The following is a 19,083-nucleotide window of genomic DNA, read 5'->3' as shown; positions in this document are numbered from 1 at the left end:
TCGGTGCACAAAAAAATACAGCATTCTAACCCATAACACAAGCATTAGTAAATTATTGTGTGAGACAGCTACACGACCCTACTGGTAAAGTTGGCTAATAATTTGCTTAAAGCATGACATAGAAAGTCACAAAATGTTCTCGTCCTTATTATACATGATCGACAATATCTCCCATCCAGTAAACGCGCGGCGGAGCAAACGTTGTCCAATGAGATAATGCGAGGGGCGGGACTCCGGTGACTCCTGCAATTTGCGTTTCATAAGTCTGCTGTAAACAGTGATATTGGCAGACAGACGCATCAATGTAAATGAAACATTGGCTAGTATGATATCCCGTTGACCAAACCACGAAGCGAACAGCTGTCTAAAAGGTAAGTACTACAATGCGTGTTCTTTTGTGTGAATTTTGCACGATGTCAACGTCTGACTATTAAGAAAAAAAGGCTAAGCTATTTGTGTTTACCATTGTGTGTCATCTAAATATTGACATAACCCCAGTCACCGTTGCGGTACATTTGCATGCAAGAAAACTGTGAAGTTAAACCTCTTGTAAAGTTATTATCTTTTATTCTATTTTAAGTTTCAAGTTATCAGATAAGGTTGTGATCAGCGATATAGTGGCAAATTAAAACTTAGCTAAACTACATATAAACACCTGTCTCTCAGCATTAATTTATGCATTTTTGCGTCGTAGACCATATCATAATATGCATCAGTATTTGTACTTGTATATATAATTATATATAATACTATGGATACTCAGAAATTTCATATTATGGAAAAAGCTGCTCTGGGGAAAAAAGCTGAGTAAACCTAGATTACGTGGGTTCACCCTGTACTAGGGTTATGGTTCTAATAATGAAAATGATAAACGTTGATAATGTAAGATGTGATACAAGAAGAATCATCTAAGCCTGATATTGCACAGTGAGATCATGTAATAGCTCAAATGTGCTCACATGGTTATAATCAACTTCAGTCTTTTTACCCTGTTATCCACTTATCATCAGCAGTGCAGCAGTGTTCACCTCTGAATATCTTCCCTTTTTCATCTCTTCCAGGGAATTTCACAGGCCTTAAACATGAAGGGTCTTTTCCTCATAGAACCTATCGTTGCCATCTACTCTTTCGCCGGTTTTCTGGTCTATCCCCTTGTGCAGCAGTATGTGTACCGACGGCTTTGGCAGGAGCTGACCAATACCAGCTATCCCATCTCTGACAACAGCTCCAGATGTGCAGCAAACAACAGCAGCAACCATAGCAGCTACCATGAGGTTAGTCATACAGCAGTGGATTTGTAAGAAAGCATGCATGAAAGTAACACAAGGCAGAAGGTGTTTTCTTAGTAACCACTTGTATTTTCTTCCAGGTAAAGGTTCTGCAAAGTAAAATAGCATTTATAATATTTATCTGTGATATTATTACTCTATTATAAGATATAACTCAAGGAAGAATGAGGAAGAACAGGCTGGTCTGAATTCTACTAAATATTGAGTTACATAAATGTCTACTGTTACCTATTACACATGAACAGGTATTTTCTCTTGCAAGTACCATAAAGTCAGTGCTGTGACTTTTGTCTCTCATAGGGGGATAAAAGAAAACTCTTGACATTTGAAAAAAAAAAAAAAGTTAATAATGTCACATAATTCCGTTCCTGCTTAAACAGGAATCAGAGAGAGTTTGTGTTTCCTGTCAGTTTCCAACACTGCTTACCATGTGAACCTGACTTGCTTATTACTGTTAGGATTCCTTTTGTGTTTATTTTGCGGGCTCAAAAAAAGAAACATCTGACTTGAAAACAAAAGGCTGGCTGACTGAAATAGCATATGCTGACATACTGGTCCAGACTTCCACAGGTATCTGTTTATATCAGCAGCTATCCTTGTTGCTGTCACCATAAGCCATTTAGCCGTCTCTTATGCAACACAAAAAAGGCTGAAGCAGCTAGCTGATATCAGCTACAGGGCCATGTAGGCCATGTAGACAATATTAAAAGTAGACTTGAGACTATGGTAGCTATGGATCAGACAGACACTTCTGTGATAATCAAAGCCCAGTTATCGGGACCATATCATACTCAAATTTGCAGTTATTTTACAGTGTGAAGGGTTTTGTGAGGATACACACCCACTAATTTGTTAGTTGCTAATTCACTGCATAGGTTAAGTATTAGAAATGTTCCAACCAGAAAGGGAGAAGGGAAATGAAACTTGTTGGTCTGGAAAAGCTTGCCTGACACCGGTATAGCCAGATATACACCTGTGGTGTTAGAGAGGGCTCGTTTCCTCTTTTGCCAGTTGAGAGGAAAGCCTCATTGTATTTCGGTACTATGGGCATCACATCACTGTGCCAGAGCAACAAACAAAAAGCACTCTTCAAAATCTTGTCACGTTGTGGTGCCGAGTGTAGATTAATTATCCACCAAAATGTCGGCAAGACAAGAATTAAAAATGCAGAGTCTTTTTCTGTGGACGTGGGAATATTTTCTGTCTCTAATTTTATCATCATTGAACATATTTTTAGGCTCTGCACTTCCTCTTTTAAATTGATTTGAAATGAAACTAATGAGAGTGAAGGTGGTGTTTTCCTTTGACAAAACGCAGAACAGATCTAATTGTGCTTTCATACTGAATGGGTTTAAAGTCATGACATCAGATCGACTTATTACTTGTGTTTAAATTATGTTGCTGTTTGTATCATGGCTGCCAACTTGAGGGTCGCTTTCATTGCTTCCTGACATTATTGATTACATGTTGAAAGCCAGGGACACAAGCACTTCCGGCATTCACTGTGTTCTCTCTTGCTGTTTCCAGGAGGTTCAGAAGCAAGCATCTCTCTTCTCCCTGTACACAGACCTCTTTTCCACAATACCCTCACTGGTTGTCACCCTCATTCTGGTGTCCTATAGTGACAAGCGAGGCCGCAAGATCACCATTATTATGCCACTCATCGGTACGCTGGTCTATAACATATCCTTCCTGGCAGTGTCCGTCTTTGAGCTGAATGTCTACCTGCTGATCGGTGCCTCGCTGGCCAGTTCGATGTTTGGAGGCTTGGGAACATTTTTGGGTGGCTGTTTCGCCTACATAGCAGACTTGTGTGAGGATGGGAATCAGAAGACACTCCGTATGGCTGGGCTGGATATGGTGATCGGCCTACTGTCTGGGGTGGCCTCATTATCGACGGGCTACTTTGTAAGAGCTGCAGGTTTCAACTGGCCTTTCCTTACTTCAGTCCTGTGTGTGTTTCTCGTCCTACTTTATGCCGTCTTCATTTTGGAAGAGACAATGAAGGCTCCCGTTGACGCCCTCTCTGTGGTTGGGCCTCCTCAGCGCGCATCAGTGAGCCAGATGGCTTATAGGATCTACCAGCTGTTTGCAGGGGCCAGTCATAGGCGTTGCACTCTTCTGGTGCTCCTGCTGCTCATCTTCCTCACCTACAACTTTGCCAACATAGGTGGGCTGTCCATGATAACGTTGTATGAGCTCAATGAGCCCCTGTGTTGGAGTGAGATTCTGATTGGCTACGGCTCTGCACTGGGCACCACTGTGTTCCTGGCCAGTTTTGTGGGTGTGTCTGTGTTTACGTACTGCGGCGTTCCACAACTGGTCATTACTGTCATGGGGATCTTCTCGCTCATCACAGGCATGACTCTGGTGGCCTTTGCCAAGACCACCTTAATGATGTTTTTGGGTAAGTCAAATGCATCCACAAAGACAGCTATGGTTGTCTGTTGTTTACACTGTTAAATGTTATTGTGAGTGTCCAGTTTTGAAGTGCCTCTTCAGTGCTTTCGTGAGGTTTGAAAAAGAAAAAAAAAAAGAGTTCACAGTTTATAAGTTTTACAAGGCAAGGAAGGAGTAACTGATTCCTGCCACGTGACACAAGAACAGCTATGCATTCTGCCCTGCTTTCCCTGCTGATCTCAGAGTAGAAATGCTCAGCAGATTGCTGAAGATACTGAAGAAGGCCCAAATATTTGAAATTGCCATGTCAAATAATGGAAGTTATCTAATGAAATTATGCATAGCTTTGTGGCCCAGGCCTTCTTTCACAGCTCACCTTAAATGTTGTAAACCATTTTATATGCATGCAAATATTTAAGTATACAGTGCTTAAATATTTGGTTACACAATCATTGGTGCAGCCTTCCTTAATTGCCACATTTACAGTGTTTTTATATGTTACCAGTCCTATCTTGTGTCTCTGTTTATTGTACTGTGAACCGATAAGACAGCGTAATTTTGATGACAGGATTGTTTTGTTTGAATTGTAATGGAGCCAATATCCATATTGGCCATGTTCATACCATTTTACTTACTGCCATAATTTAGACTTGAACTTTGAACGATTACATATAAAATTTTATCCCCTCAAACATCTATAAAATAAACATTTTGCTTTACTTAATTAAGTCGAATGGCTCTACTTTTCCATCTGCTTTATTTAATTCTGATGTATTTACAATTTGTGTCTCCTTATTCTCCCTGAATTATAATGTAACAAAATGTCTGCATTCTGTCATTTGTTTACAACAGTGAGGGTGCCAATGCTTCTGGCCATTATGCCGTTCCCAGTTGTTCGCTCCATGATGTCAAAGATCGTCTCAAAGGCTGAGCAGGGTGAGCGGGTTCAGACCCAGACTGCTGGGCTTTACTGGAGCCACAGATCCATGTCTTTGTGCTCATAGTATGAAAAATCCACTGAAGAGTGACCTCTCCCAACCTCTTCATGAGGCACTTTTAAGAAAAAACACTCACAACGCAACAATAGCTTTGAACAAGAGAAATCTTGAAAGGAAACCATTTCAGTGTAGGCTTAACGGTTTCAGTGGTGCCCTTGTCTTTCGTGTACATAATATGTTACCTAACCTGTGTGTCATTTATCAGACGTCGTTTTATCCTTTCCTGGCTGTGTTTTGTGCAGGAGCTCTCTTTGCCTGTGTGGCGTTTTCGGAGAGTCTCAGTGGCAACGTGTCAGTGGCTGTCTTCAGCAGCATCTATGCAGCCACAGTGGGGTGGTACCCTGGCTTCACCTTCCTGTTGGCTGCAGGGATCTGTGTCATCCCCATTGCTCTCGTGGGGTAAGTTCATCATGGTGTCAGAGTGCATAATGGAATATTACTTCATCACATAGTTTAATGTTAACTCAGTCTGATTAATATTGGGCCAACTCCAATCTAGCCTTAAGTACATTAAAACAGAAAGATCCATGCTGGTTGATATGCTTCAAGTATAAAGCTGGACTCTAAGGGTAGAGTTACATTTGACACATCTTTTTTTTGCAAAGTCCTTTCTGTTCAGTTGAACTAAAAAAAAGAGAACAATTTTGCTTGCACTTGGCATTTGCCCAACAAGAACCCCAAGTTCCTCATTCCTGCGTGGTTCATATCCAGCCTTACTGACTAAACAATTTCCTCCTTCAAATGTTAAACACATGTCGTTTATCTTAGACGCCCTAACCTAACCTAACCCTAAGTCTAAAACGTGACCATGACTGTGTCCTTTCCTGTATGGGTTAGTCGAAATACAAAATATGTGTGAATGTCTTGTACAAACACATCTTTTTTGATATGCTTGTACAAAATCCTGCTGAGTCAGTGCAGGGAAGATCTACTGTAGCGTGAAATACAATACTCCTCAAGTGGTCCAATTCAGTCACATGCAGTGTACTTGCAGTTATATGGTGGGTAGTTTTTAGAATAACAATGCCACTGGTTCACTGGTGTCTTTGTCAAACTGCCAAGGCCTATGTGATCACTATGAAAACAGGGTTCTTATTCATGGAGAACCTAGAAAATTAGAGAAAAAGTAACCATTTTGTATATATGTTTGTTTGTTTGTTTATTCTTAGTCAAATGTTTCATTGTCAAGTCAGGCCACTAGAACAGTTGAATTACTTACATTTAGGGTACCAGATAACTAACCCAAGTGACAGTTGCTTTGAGCCAAATCAAGACACAGGACATGCAAAAATGAGAAAAAGGAGACATTTGCACACAGATATTGACAAATACTGGTGATGGAACTTGTGTGTCGTGTCACAGTCATTGAAAAGTCATTGAACCTATAGTGATGTAACTTTGTGTAAGAATAGTTTAATCAACTACACCCTAACTTTGGCATGTTGATGTACAAGTGTGCAGAAAGAAGAGCTGTTGCCACAAACATGGTGGCCCAGTTTATTTCATGCACAGTTGGAGCTGGTAAAGAAGTTCATGTCCTGTTTCTCCATGTCTCCTCAGGGTGGTGGGTGTGCTAGGGGTGGACGTTGCCAAAGAGGAGTCAGAGTCCCTCATCTCAGGAGAGGAGGAACCTGCTGGAGATCAGAACGACAACAACGCTCTGCCCTGCTGAGCGACAAAGGGATAACCAGATGACCAAACCGTCACCAGCACTTTCCTCAGTTTTGGTTCTCTTTTCTCATGAAGCAAATGCACAGCACTGAGCCGCAAGGCCTCCACGTACACACAAACCTCAACAAGACAATTCTCATTCCAGAAATACTCGTATTGGCCTTTTTTTCATTTTGTTACATTTCTGCACTTTTAGCTAACCCTCCGTTCAGAAGTTGTCAAATCCACATTACATCTCACATACTCACAGAGCTGGTTGGATGTACTCTACAACTCCAGCATAAGGCATAGTGGGTATACAGGCTCTGCTGAATAAAACAAATAACTCAGAACTGGCATTTGCAACAACTGATTAAATTACAAATTACATTTTGTTACAAAGTTGCTGAAAATCATACTGTCTGTAATACGTTGCGCTGTTACAGTTCCAGTGGCTTTGAGTTGCATGTTTTTTAACTCTTATCTAAATGCCAACTTTTGGTTGAAATTATGCTAATTCAAATTGAACTTTTTTCTTTTTTTTTGGAACGCCACCCATTCCTGCATTCAGTAGTTACACAGTTAAGGTGTATATTAATGGCTCTTTCAGCCTAGTGAGAAACACTGACGGTATTGTCATAGTATAGAGAATTGTTTTATTAGATACATGTCAGGAGTGTAGAATTGGTGGAATAAAAACAATTATTGTGTTTCATTTTCCAGTATATCTGGATATATTTTTGAGGGTAAATGAGACATTTTTCTATGCATTATATCATATTATAATACTAAGTGCAGTGAGTCGGTTTTGGTTTTTGGTTGAGAACAATGCTGTCAGCAACTTCAGCCATTTACCTTCTCAGAATGCTTTGATAATGCTGTGACATTGCCTGTCTTCAAAATTAATTTTAAGTGTCTTTTTTGTTTGTTTGTTTGTTTGTTTGTTTGTCTGTCTTCCATTACATTGTGGTATCAGTTTTAATTATGTCACCGAAACAATGACGCTAGAGATATTGTGTGTCAGATTTTTAATATTACAAATCTGCCCCGATGGCCAGTATAGTTCCTGGTGGTGAACGCAATAGCTCTAATAATGTTTATTTGCATCATCTCAAATTTATTATGCATATTCATGATCCCTTGAGGAGGAACCCTCTTTATTTTGGTGATTTCATTATGCTACCTCTAGCACCACCCTCAGGCCAAACTTTGTGAATGCAGTAATGTCAGCACATATGTTAGCAAACAGTAAAAGGATATGTTAGATGCTTTGCTTTGTGGAGTTAGATTAGGAGGGCTGAATAACTTAATGACATTAGTAATACAGTCCCCACCATTGGTTGGTGAAAAATGTTTTGCCAGGTTACAGACAAAGTCATAAGGTGTAATTGAGTATTCAGGTCATTTTGAGGATATATCGTGTTGTTCACCAGCAACACATGTCTAGTTTGAAAAAAAGTGTTTGCTTTAAGCTTTCTGTTTTTGTGCATTGATTCAGATCAGTTGGACTTTTTTTTTTTAATCACAGATGATCTGTCTCCTCATTTTTTTTGTTCACTGTTCAGGTTATGCTTTGACTGATGATGTTCCCTTGATAAGCATAGGTGTTTTGCTGGGGGCTTCACATTCACTGGTCTGTGATGTATTCATATCCTGAAACCCCATCTGATGGATTAGAGTAAGAGTTAGAACTGAGGTATCATTAGATAATAAAAGAAAACCGTTCCACTTTTAACCATGACCACCATATTGAAAGCCATTATTGGTCCAAATGGCTGAAAAACAACCTCAGAGAAATTAATGTTTGTCAAACCATTCAAAAATTCAAAAAAGAAAAAATAAGCATAATAGTTGGCTCCAGGCTCAAGTGAAGCTTCACCCTGAAAAAGAAAATCATCAGTTGATGAATAATGGGAATGTGGTGAATGATTCCTCTTTTGTGCCTTAGTTCCTTGATGTGTTTGAAGGTAAACGGGATGAGCACAGCCCTCTGCAGACAACAGAGATGTGTTAGCTAGTGCCAGATGGGGGGAGCTGTCTTCCTCTGTGCTTTGTGTGCATAGCACATCAAGTTCTGGGCTCCAAGGACATCAAGTTCAGTCTGCTGGAAAGTTGTCCCATTACCCTCCTTATAAGTTCTCATAGACCACATATGTCAAGTATCAGTCCATTTGACTTTTCATACAATAGCTAGATAGGTTTTGATGACTATCCTCTGTTCTTGATAAAGTATCACAGGGAACAAAATGTAATCATTAGCAGTGGAAGTCCTGCTTTGTGGGAAAAAAAATTATAAACTGTTAAAGTAAAGATGAAGATTTGATGACACTTTTTATGTGTGTGCTTTTCTTATTGGAAGCTGGGAGTTACTTGGATTGACTTCAGAGTTTTGGGTAGTGGGGCAGGATTTAAAGTAGGTTGCATGCCTGTTTTCGGTTGGTCCCCACATCCCAAAAATCTGTCCTTACATGACTCATACTACTAGTCTGCTTTAATGAGCCAAGGTCCAAGGGAGAGAATAAATTTGCTTATTCATGGTCTCTGGCTGAAAATGTCTGGTAAAGTTTGACTTAAAGGGGAGAAAAGAACAGTGTGAGGAAAATTACTTTTATTTCTGTATTTACCACTAGGTGTCACCCTTGATCCATCCGACAGCTGACTTTGAGAGGCTGTACACTATTACAGTTTTACAGAAACCTATACACTGTACAAAAAATAATCAGTTTTGAGTAATAAATAACAGATAGTTTTTCTTTTCCCATTTTGTTCTCTTTTGGTTATAGAATTTTTTTTTTTTTTTTTTTTTTTTTTTTTTTTTTTTTAATTAAATAAAAAAGGCTGTGAAGAATAATTTAATTAGGAAAGAAAAGCACAATCACAAAATGTTTTCTTCCACATCTCTAAACTATCAGTCACAATGTCCTCCTCCAAAATATACATTCGAGAGTAGATCAGAGTTTGAGCAGTTTTATTTTTAACCTCTACTGAGTAGACTGCATGGTTTGCCTTATAGACGGACCACTGATGACTGAAAGGTCATCCATAACAAGATTTGTAAAAGATAAGGTCACGCTTAGTTATGTTGTTAGTACAGTCATGATTTTATTTAATGGTCTGATGAACCAGTTAAGCTGTCTCCAGCCAATGTCACAGTCCGCAATACAAGGAAAGTGTCTGATGTATGAGCAGCATATATAGAATTAGAGTTACAGTCTAAATCACTTAATTTGACAAATGCAGTCCATGAATAAGAATTTATTCTGCTGTCAAATCTTTTTTTTTTCTTTATATTTGTGGATTAAATAATCAAGTCTGCCCTTATTTCAAGTAAATGCATGCAGCCGACACCTCCAGTTTTCAGCCAACACTGCTCCCCATGCTCTCACCGTCTCACACTCAAATTTTTTTGTTGGATTTTCCTGCACTGACTTTCCAAAGTTCCCACCTCCTGTCTTTGTGCTCTGTGAGGTGTTTTTCTCTGTACACACATGTATGTGCTCATATTTTTCTTAGACCCGCCCTGTCTCTGGGAGAGATTTGAGATTTAAGCAAAATGTATAAGCATGCATGCATGTGTCTTATGCATGATGAATGGATATCCAAAATCCTGGCAGTGTTCCCATCAGATTGCACGGCTGGTTAGTTAGTGGGCCATAGGATTAGTGTGGAGAAAGAGAAACATGTTATCACTATGTGGCACCACAAAAGATGGATGGGATGGTTGAGATGGCTGCATGATGACCACACAATGTAATTCCTTCATGTGAATCTGCAATGAATATGCCAACACAACATGAAATCAGATTCCATATGATGCATCACATGCATTGTTATCAGATCAGCTTTAGATTAGCTGTTTGTTGTGCGGCTTCATCTGCACAACAATTCTCCCCATTAAATTAAAGTGAGCTCCACTGAAGGTTGGTATCAAATCCTGTTGTGACTCACACAGGAGCAGGGAAAATTATCATTAGAATGGAGGAGACAGACACTGGCTGCGGAAAGAATAATACAAAGTGTGATGAACACGCAATATGAATGCACTTGTGCAGGATAAGGACCAAGCTAGCTCAGTCTGGGAAGTCCTGATGCAAGTTCTCACATAATGATTCACTCTTGCACCAGAGCTTCTTGCTCTTCAGGGAGCAAACTTTTGTTCATTTTGAATGTTGTTGAATAAAATGAATTGAATAGAAACAGGCTAGGGAAAGTGTGTGATTTCCGTTTTTTCTTCAGCATGTCAGTTTGAATTGGCTTGATGCATGGAAACTCAAATGACGTCTGATCATTTATAATGTGCAGTTATTTGATTTCCATCCCCGATTCCTTGAGAATCGTGACTGCAACATAATTGTAAGGTAATGTTGACACAGCGTTTGAATTAAGCTTAGCGCTGGAGGTTGTATGGGGGATAATCTGTTGTTGGGCCCACTTGGCACTGAGAATGAGGTTTCTGGTTAAAGGGAAGATGGAGGTGTGGTGAGCAGTGACGATATAGGTTGCAGTGAGGAGACAGTTTCCCAGGGGTAACAAGCTATCAGAGAGATCGTGGCGTGCGTGTGTCTGGCATACTTGGGGTCGTTGAGGATTAAAGGGAAGTTGGACTGAATATGGTTGCATATGGAGGCAGGAGATCGGGGTCTTTGGTTTCTGGTTTCCAAACTGGCTGAATCAGCAGCACGATCATCCGCACCACACCACATCACATCGCCAGTACCCCATCTCTGATGTTGATCCAGCAAGTTGTTAACAGCGCTCTCTTTATCTCAACCTTCTGCTCGCTGCGTTTAGATAATCCACTATAATATATAAAGCCATTTGAGGTGGTTTGCATGACTTATAACTAAGGGTGAAGCGGGAGGACTATACCCACATTAACTTAATTTGATTATCAAAGGGTGATTTGATCACACCAGCATTCTCTGCTGCTGTACAGGCCTTCTTCATTCTCAGTTTTCATCAATGGCACAGGGTTCCTCTGGTCTAAATGGTGAACTGCATTGGGGCGCTGACAATAAATTCAAATGCCATTTCATTATTAAATGCAAACACAGTATTAACTTTCTTACCTTTATTCACCCAGTAACAGAATCCCTTTGGGGTCACATGGTAGAAAGAATAAATCCATATGCAAATGTGTACTCTCAGTTTACAGATTCATAAATTGTACCCTTGAATTACAAATCCACACCCTCAGATTTGTGAACTATACCCTGTACATCCTCCATCCCCAGTTCCAGATGCTTCCCCTTGGACACTGCCTATGCTTCCCTAAGCGCTCTGCAAACAGGTGTAGAGCTCATTCTGGAAGCCATCCATCTCATCAATAAAACAATCGAGGATAATCACACACTCTACCGTAACCCCAGTGTATGAACTGCCTTCCACCCATGAAATAACTTTTTACCTTTTTTGAAAACAATTCCCCCTGTTGCACCTCAACCCTGTGGATTTTTGGATCTATCTTTTATCTCATATTCATTTTGATTTCACATGCACTTTCTGCCCCCATTATGACAGCGCTGTCTTTTTATGTTATGTTGTGTCTGACTGCGTTTTTAATTGTATGCTGTGTTTTTAATGCGCCCAAAATTTAACTTAACCCTAACCCTATCCCATCATGGACAAATAAAGTATTATTGTGTTGCACTGTGTGATCGATATACATTTAATGATGAATTTAATACTAATTCATCATAGTAGTTTCAATCTGAGAGTACAGATTTGTAAATCTTAGTATATGGTTTACTTTGAGGGGACGGATTCATTATTTAAGGCCACAGTTTAAAAATCTCAGGGTCCAGTTTATACATCTGAGGGTAGAGATTCATAATTCAAGGGTATGAATCTGTCTGTGCAGAATCGCGCATGGATTTATTTTTTCTACCATGTGACCCCAGGGGGGGTTCCATAGGCCTACAGCAAAGACTGCGCTGACCACATAGGCCATTTCTTAGCGTTTCCACCTCATTTGGTTGCACTCACACTTCGCAACTGCCAATTACAACTGTAGTCATCCACTGAGCAGCTCCTGTGGACCCGCTGTGGGTTACGCTCGCCCGCTCAGAGACACCTTGACATTAGCTTAAGAAGAGGAGAGCATTATTGGCGTACCTACCCTATTTTCTCAGGCAGTTTGTGAACTCTCCAGATGTAAGCCTATTGTTCTAGGTCCGGTATGGCCTAGCTAAGTTTACACTACCTCAGTTGGGAAGGTTGTGGTGTTCAAGCACTAGTCTATTTTAAAGTGTTTTTGTTCATGTGTAAGTGTGAGTTTGCATGCATATACAAAAAAAAAGAAAAAGAAAAAGAAAAAGAAAAAAGAAAAGAAAAGAAAAATCATAGAGATCACTTGTGACATTTTTATAGCCCGGAAAAAAAATATTAAACTCTTGACAGTTCCACTACATGCTATATATGTGGTATTTCTGTGAAAACTCAGGGTTGGATTATGGATGTACAATCATGGGACACACAGCAAAGAAATGTAAAGACTATTTCAGCCTACCGTTCTCTGTCTGGTGGTTTGTATGAAAAGAAAGAAAGGCCATTGGCTCCCCCTCTGTCATCCAAACCATCAGCTGGAAGTCATTCATTTTTTTTCTTCCTCCCTGCCTTTTTCGGCTTGCAAAGGTCGCACTGCTGTGTTGTTTTTTCCCTCCTGGCAGGCCTGCCATGTGCTGCAGACGGTGCATGCATGTGTATGTATGTGTGTGTGTGTGTGTGTGTGTGTGTGTGTGTGTTTTCAGTGTACATTTTGTGTATGACCTGAACCTCTGGCCCACATGCGATCTGTGTGTTGTCAGTTGGTATTTTATGTGCATGGGATGTGTGTGTGTATGTGTTTAGCTGAAACTTTGTCAGAGGGCCAGCACTCTGTCCCTGGCCCGTAATTACTGCCATTCCCTTCAGTGCTTTTTCTATGAAAGGTTATAATCACTTGTCGTAGTTTGCTACTGAACAAAACAGACATTCCATCTTGCATCTATTCACTCGTGGAGTTTTCAGCTTTCCCCTCAGCCTTATTGCTCAGTTTTTACTCCTCTTTGATTTATCCGTTAATATCACAGAGATCATCTCTCTCCCCGCCTTTAGCTGTCACACGCTGAATCCCTGTGCTTTATTCTCTTACCCGCTCCTTCCATTCATGTTTTCTCCCTGTCTTTAATGGGAATAAGGTCTTTTTCCCATGATCCCATGCCCATTCCCTTAACCCTGGTCTTACTACCTCCTCCATGCCGCCGTCATTTTCTCTCCACCACTTCACTTAAGAGAATCGACTGGCTTTTTATGATCTGTTTCAAATATAGATCTGTAACCACCATTATTGGCACACGCCTCAACCACAGACCCTCTCTCCTCTCCTCTCCTTGTCCTCCGCCATCTCCACCCGCTCTTCCAACCAGGCTTTAGAGCCTAGAAGTGGTTTTACAGGCAAATCACCACCTCCCCTTCTCTGCCGATCTATGTCTCATGCCCTTTCCTCACCACACGCGCACACACACACACACACACACATACACACACACACACACACACACACACACACACACACACACACACACACACACCCTCAGCCAATTGCCAGTAACTTCATTCAATTCAAGGCTTTTCAAAGTGCTACCACCCTGCAAAGCCAGATGGATATTAACACTTTTACAGACATAAAAGATGCCGTGATAATTATACACACATTCATGCAAACATTTTTTTTCTATAGGTGATTGATGATAATGAAACCTATTCATAAATCCAATATTGGAACATACTTTATATACCCCTATACCAGAGAAATTGTTGTCATCTATGTTACATCTAGTCATATATGAACCAAACATACATCCCCTCAGGATTTGGCACATTATAACAACATATTGTCCTCATATGGCCATATATGCGCACCCATACCTGCTCGGCATATGCACAGTATATGACTGTAGCAGCTTGTGACTCAAAAAAAAAAAAAAAAAAAAAAAAAAAAAAGAGGAAGCATGTGTCCGCTTATGAAAATGTGCCAAATTGAAATACATTTCATATATGGGTATTTAATATAACATATAGACATGTGTCTTATATGTAAATCCTCTATATATACATGCATATTACATTTCTTTATGGGAGTGCATAAGCCTGAAATAATTCATACTCTAAAACCCTTAAATTTTACTCTACTGATCCCTGAAGGGAAGAATCATAGAATAGCCTAATTAAAGCGCTGATGCTTTAACTAGCTGAAGGATGGTCTCTCTTATCACTGTGCCACACTACTGATACCAGTATGATCGCTCTTTGGCGGTGTGCACACTGTTAATGTCAGTTGTGCAGATGAACACACCAGTGTTTCTGTCTTTAGTCATGTCAGCTGCTGGAGAGTGTGAGACTTAAAGGATGACAACCCCCATATCTCTGGAGCAGTGCAAATGAAAGGTCACTGTGTCAATCAATAGACTGTTCTCCATTTGGATGGTTCTGCTTCAGTGGCTCAGACTAGTCAGCCTGCCGCCTAGATTAACAGAAACGTCAGTAGCCACTAATCAGGGTGGAATGGAAGGAGGAGGACTTGACTGTAATGGTTGGGCTTATTGATGATACGTTCTTCAACCCTGCTGGTCCCGTTGGTGTGTCTTAACAAAGGCATGCTGAGCAGGCAAGCTCTGTTCAAACCCACAGTACTTTATTTTAAATTCTAGTTGAGATCCCCTGGTTTTCAAAGACCTGCTGAATTACAGGGAAATGTGTATAAAATGTTGCATATAGAATATTTTGTATTTGATATATTGGTGCAACCACAAAACAATAGTATCTTGGGTTGGAATATTTCTCTCAGTAAATGCATGATGTCGCTTCAATTAAGCCTTAAAGGGAAATTTTAAGAGAAAATCCGTCCAGTCCAAGGGGTTAACAATATTCAGCATTCAATCTGTTTCCTTATATCAGTTTACTATATTATTCATCACTGACATTGCCATTGTTATCAATATGTGTCACAGATTTCTTTAAGTAGTCAATATCATCATCATCATCATCATCATCATCATCATCATCATCATCATCATCATCATCAATATTCACAATAGACTAGCCCCTCTTCTTTCTTTCAGTCTCTGGTTTCCTTCGGTCTCATTTTGCCTCACTGAGGTTTTATTGTTTTTAGGCTCCATTAACAACACCACTTGACTTAAGTGGGTTCACACTTATTGTGTTTGGTGGGGTCTGCTCTTAAAACACACACATACACACACACACACAGACACACACACACACATACACATACACACACATGCACACACCCACACACACAGTATACAGACTTGGAGTGATATCTCTGGTCAAATCAGAAGTTCAGCAGAATCGGTCTTACATTACGGAAACCACATACAGAGCCAGTAAACTCAGTGTTTGGGCATGCTGGCAAACAGCAAGCCAGCACAGTGTGTGAGTGACGTGAGAGCTCAGAGCGAGATCTGTATTTATCAGATTTGCTCTAGTCCAGCCCATGCTGCTGCTCTGCCAGCGAGTTCATTTTTACAACCTGCTGGTGACAAAGTCTGGTTTTCACTGCTCTATTAATAGGCATTTTCATTTCAGTCTGCACCAGCATGTTTTCCACAGTGCTCACTGCCATCAGTTTTGTGATTATGGCCTTTGACTGTTTTTGTTGGGCGCATGAGATACAGTATATCAGAAGCTATTATCTTGTATGAGAAATTTAATACTCTAGTGCATAATAACATGGCTGACATTTAGTTTCTGCACCACATGGATAAACAAAGACTTGAATGAGTTCTAATGCCATATGTCATCCACTGAAATAAGTAGGTCCTTGGTATAAAATTATATAATAATAACAATAAAACCTCCAACCCCCTCCCTCTCCCCGCTTTACATATGTTATGCCAGTGGTTTCCAAGGTGGGGTGCAGGGACCCTTGAAGTGCTTCCAGGTTGTTCACAGGAAAGTGAGGAACAAATTAATTTCACTATAATTCAATTTACCACAAAATGTTACAAAGAAAATGTTGGTGATTACTTTAACATTGTGTTTTAATTTTGCCACTTTGAATCTTAAGAATTTAATACTTAACACAAACCAGAATATCTTTTCATATCAGGGTCCCCAGTGCACAGTCACTTCAAACGGGGGTTCATGGCTTAATGAAAGTTGACTTTGGAGTCCAGAACATGAAAAAAAATGGAAAAACCCTGCGCTACACTTCTGTTCAAGCCCACAAGAGGCAAAGAATGTGGGAAATTGCTATTTAAAATTCATTATTTTCCTTTGCTATCTCTTAAATTACTTCAGTTTCAACAGATAATGGTGCAATTCTGAAGTTATTCTCGCTGTTTGTTGATGAGAGAAAGAGTCTAGCTGGGCTGTTTGTTTGTAAGAGCATTTGTAGAAGGACTGTATCTTCCATCGAAGGTTAGTCTTATGTTAAAAGTTCCACAGACAGCAACCCCTGGCCAGAAACCCACTGTCTCTGACTCTTAAAAATATTATTGTTTTACTTTCATTCATCTGAATTAGCAAATCCCTGGACATTCAACAATGGAGTCAGATGATACGACTGGGCTTTGGTTTAATGAGCGTGGTTATTTGAGATGTATTGTATTTTGTCTATCAGCCCACCGCCATGAACCCCAACAGGAGAGAGGAAGCCTCCATCAGATTCGTTATAGGATGATTGTGAGTGGGGCCTGAGAAGAGGATGCAGGGATATTAGGGTCAATTTATTGTCCATGTAGACCCGAGGGAGTTCTCTTCCTTTCCAGCAACAAGGGAATGCTGGGAGGGAAAACTGCATCCAATATGAAGTGCAATAAGGCCAATGAAATAGCCTTGAGCTCTCCTTTGTTCTTACTGTCATCTGTAGGAGGGACGGACTATGACAGAAACCTCCTGATGTGTGTAAACCTTGCATACCTCCATTGCAGAATCAGTCGGGCAGATAAGCCTTGTTAACATAAGCAAAGTCAGAGGACACAGATCCTATCCCGAGGGCTATTTTGCCCTTATCTTCATTTCAGAAGTCTCCTCTGCCAGCTGCTAAGACTTATGTGTGTCTGCTGGAACACGGCTAACATCTGTCTCATGTCGTCCTGTGATTGATGTCATCCATGTGAGTGATATCAGAAAGATCATACCCACCCAGATGAACACAAGCATGTACATGAGAACACACGAACACACAAACACATACACTGATGTCTCTGAGGTGTGCATTAAAAGACGGAATGTATTAAAATTATGATCAGGCTCTTTTGCACAGTCGGATTCGTTAAGATATCGGTACGTCTGCAAAATAGCAAACACTGGAGTGTTAACAAGGTGGCTGAGAAGGTTCCTCCAGTGAGAATGTAATGCTCCAGGAATTACAAATACCCCTTTTCTATTTTCGATTCCCCTTTTCTTCTCAGCGCAAAGGAAGGCTTTTGAAGAACAACAAACCCTGTTTTCCAAACCCCCTGTTTCTAGTTCCCTCTTTCTGCCCCAGGGGTTGAGGTGCTGGCTCCCGAAACTGCCCCGGTAACTGACATAATATTCTCTGAATTTTTGGATGCTGTCAGGGCCACCAGAGATTTAGAGCTGAAAATTCCTGATTGGAATTCCTGAACGTCTGACGCACGAGGCTCAGAATTTCACCGTGCTGTTTGTAAAAACAGGAGTGAACACAAGTTATTGAAAGATCATAGCATCAAGAGATTATTCAGCGAGGAATTGAAAGAAAAGCATACCAATTGTCTCTGTTTGCAGCTACATGCCACGTCACAGTTGATCTCCATTATGAAAATTTCAGATGTTGATTGTAGTGTCCTCAATCTCATTTTGCTTTTCTTCTTCAGCAGCAGAGTAGTAAATAACCATGAACATCACTGATGCTTCATCATCTTCCATGTTTACTGTTGCTGTTGTGAGTCACCTACATAATGATGAGACTCTTCCGTATTTGCATTAACTTAGTTTTTCTGGGAAATGCACACACAAAGGAGCTTCCCCTTCTAACAGGAACTCCCAGAAACATTTGGGTGGAAAAGGGGCGAGTAAAGCGAAATACGGATACGCAGAAAGGTGCTCTACCTGAGAGCTGCTAAAATAGACGATAACTGTCAATCTTACTTGGTTTGTCCTTTCATAGGGATCAGAGCATTGGATCAAGCCTCAGCCCATTGGTGCTGGAAGGATAAAACAGTCCACATGACTAGCGCTTTTCCTTTAGAGCAGTGATTAAACTTTGTTGGCGCTACTTCAAAGCTTGGTGTTTGGGCTGTTTGTTCAACAAAATAAATTCAGCCCCCTTTCTACGAATCAGAATTGTGTTGCTGATGTAGCTGCATACGTGAGAAGTAACCTGAAAGATCATTTATTATTCATAGACATAACAATGCCTCATAATGTCGGTCATACTCCCAAGTGAAATTCATACATACTGTAGTCACCAGTCCCCTCAAACTGTTACAACTCTGCAGCTTGATGTAAAGTATATATATAGTGTTCAGTTTGTCTGGATGATGCCAAGCTAAACATATAGCAGCTGGTGTTTCAGTGTGGGATGCATGAGAGGAAACCACTGGTCAAATACCAACAGTGAGTTTGGTCAGACAACTGGTTCAAGAATACTCTCTGAGGCCACAGACACACGCATCCATGCAGCTGCATGCACAAACACGCACCAACACACGCACACACAGACACAAAAACAAAGACACACACACTCGTGCATCTATGTACGTGCACATGCAAGCACA

General features: G+C 40.4%; 1 protein-coding gene across 1 annotated transcript; it reads left to right on the top strand.

The window, feature by feature from the left end:
• Positions 1-263: 263 nt before the first annotated feature.
• On the top strand, positions 264-6,816 carry LOC115371897 (solute carrier family 46 member 3). The gene is made up of 6 exons (XM_030069502.1): positions 264-371; positions 1,062-1,274; positions 2,817-3,696; positions 4,542-4,625; positions 4,930-5,086; positions 6,248-6,816. Exons 2-6 carry the CDS (start codon positions 1,083-1,085, stop codon positions 6,357-6,359), a joined length of 1,425 nt encoding a protein of 474 aa, XP_029925362.1. The 5' UTR covers positions 264-371; positions 1,062-1,082; the 3' UTR covers positions 6,360-6,816.
• The last annotated feature ends 12,267 nt before the right edge of the window (positions 6,817-19,083 follow it).

The sequence above is a fragment of the Myripristis murdjan genome, chromosome 14 (assembly GCF_902150065.1).
Source record: "Myripristis murdjan chromosome 14, fMyrMur1.1, whole genome shotgun sequence".
NCBI lineage: Eukaryota > Metazoa > Chordata > Actinopteri > Holocentriformes > Holocentridae > Myripristis > Myripristis murdjan.
Note: the sequence above shows the minus strand (reverse complement) of the source record. Positions and strands in the feature narration are given on the sequence as shown.

Coding starts and splice junctions, on each gene's coding strand:
- LOC115371897 (XM_030069502.1), top strand. CDS start 1,083: ATGAAGGGTCTTTTCCTCATAGAACCTATCGTTGCCATCTACTCTTTC. Junction 1,275..2,816: donor ACCATAGCAGCTACCATGAG/GTTAGTCATACA, acceptor TGCTGTTTCCAG/GAGGTTCAGAAGCAAGCATC. Junction 3,697..4,541: donor CACCTTAATGATGTTTTTGG/GTAAGTCAAATG, acceptor TGTTTACAACAG/TGAGGGTGCCAATGCTTCTG.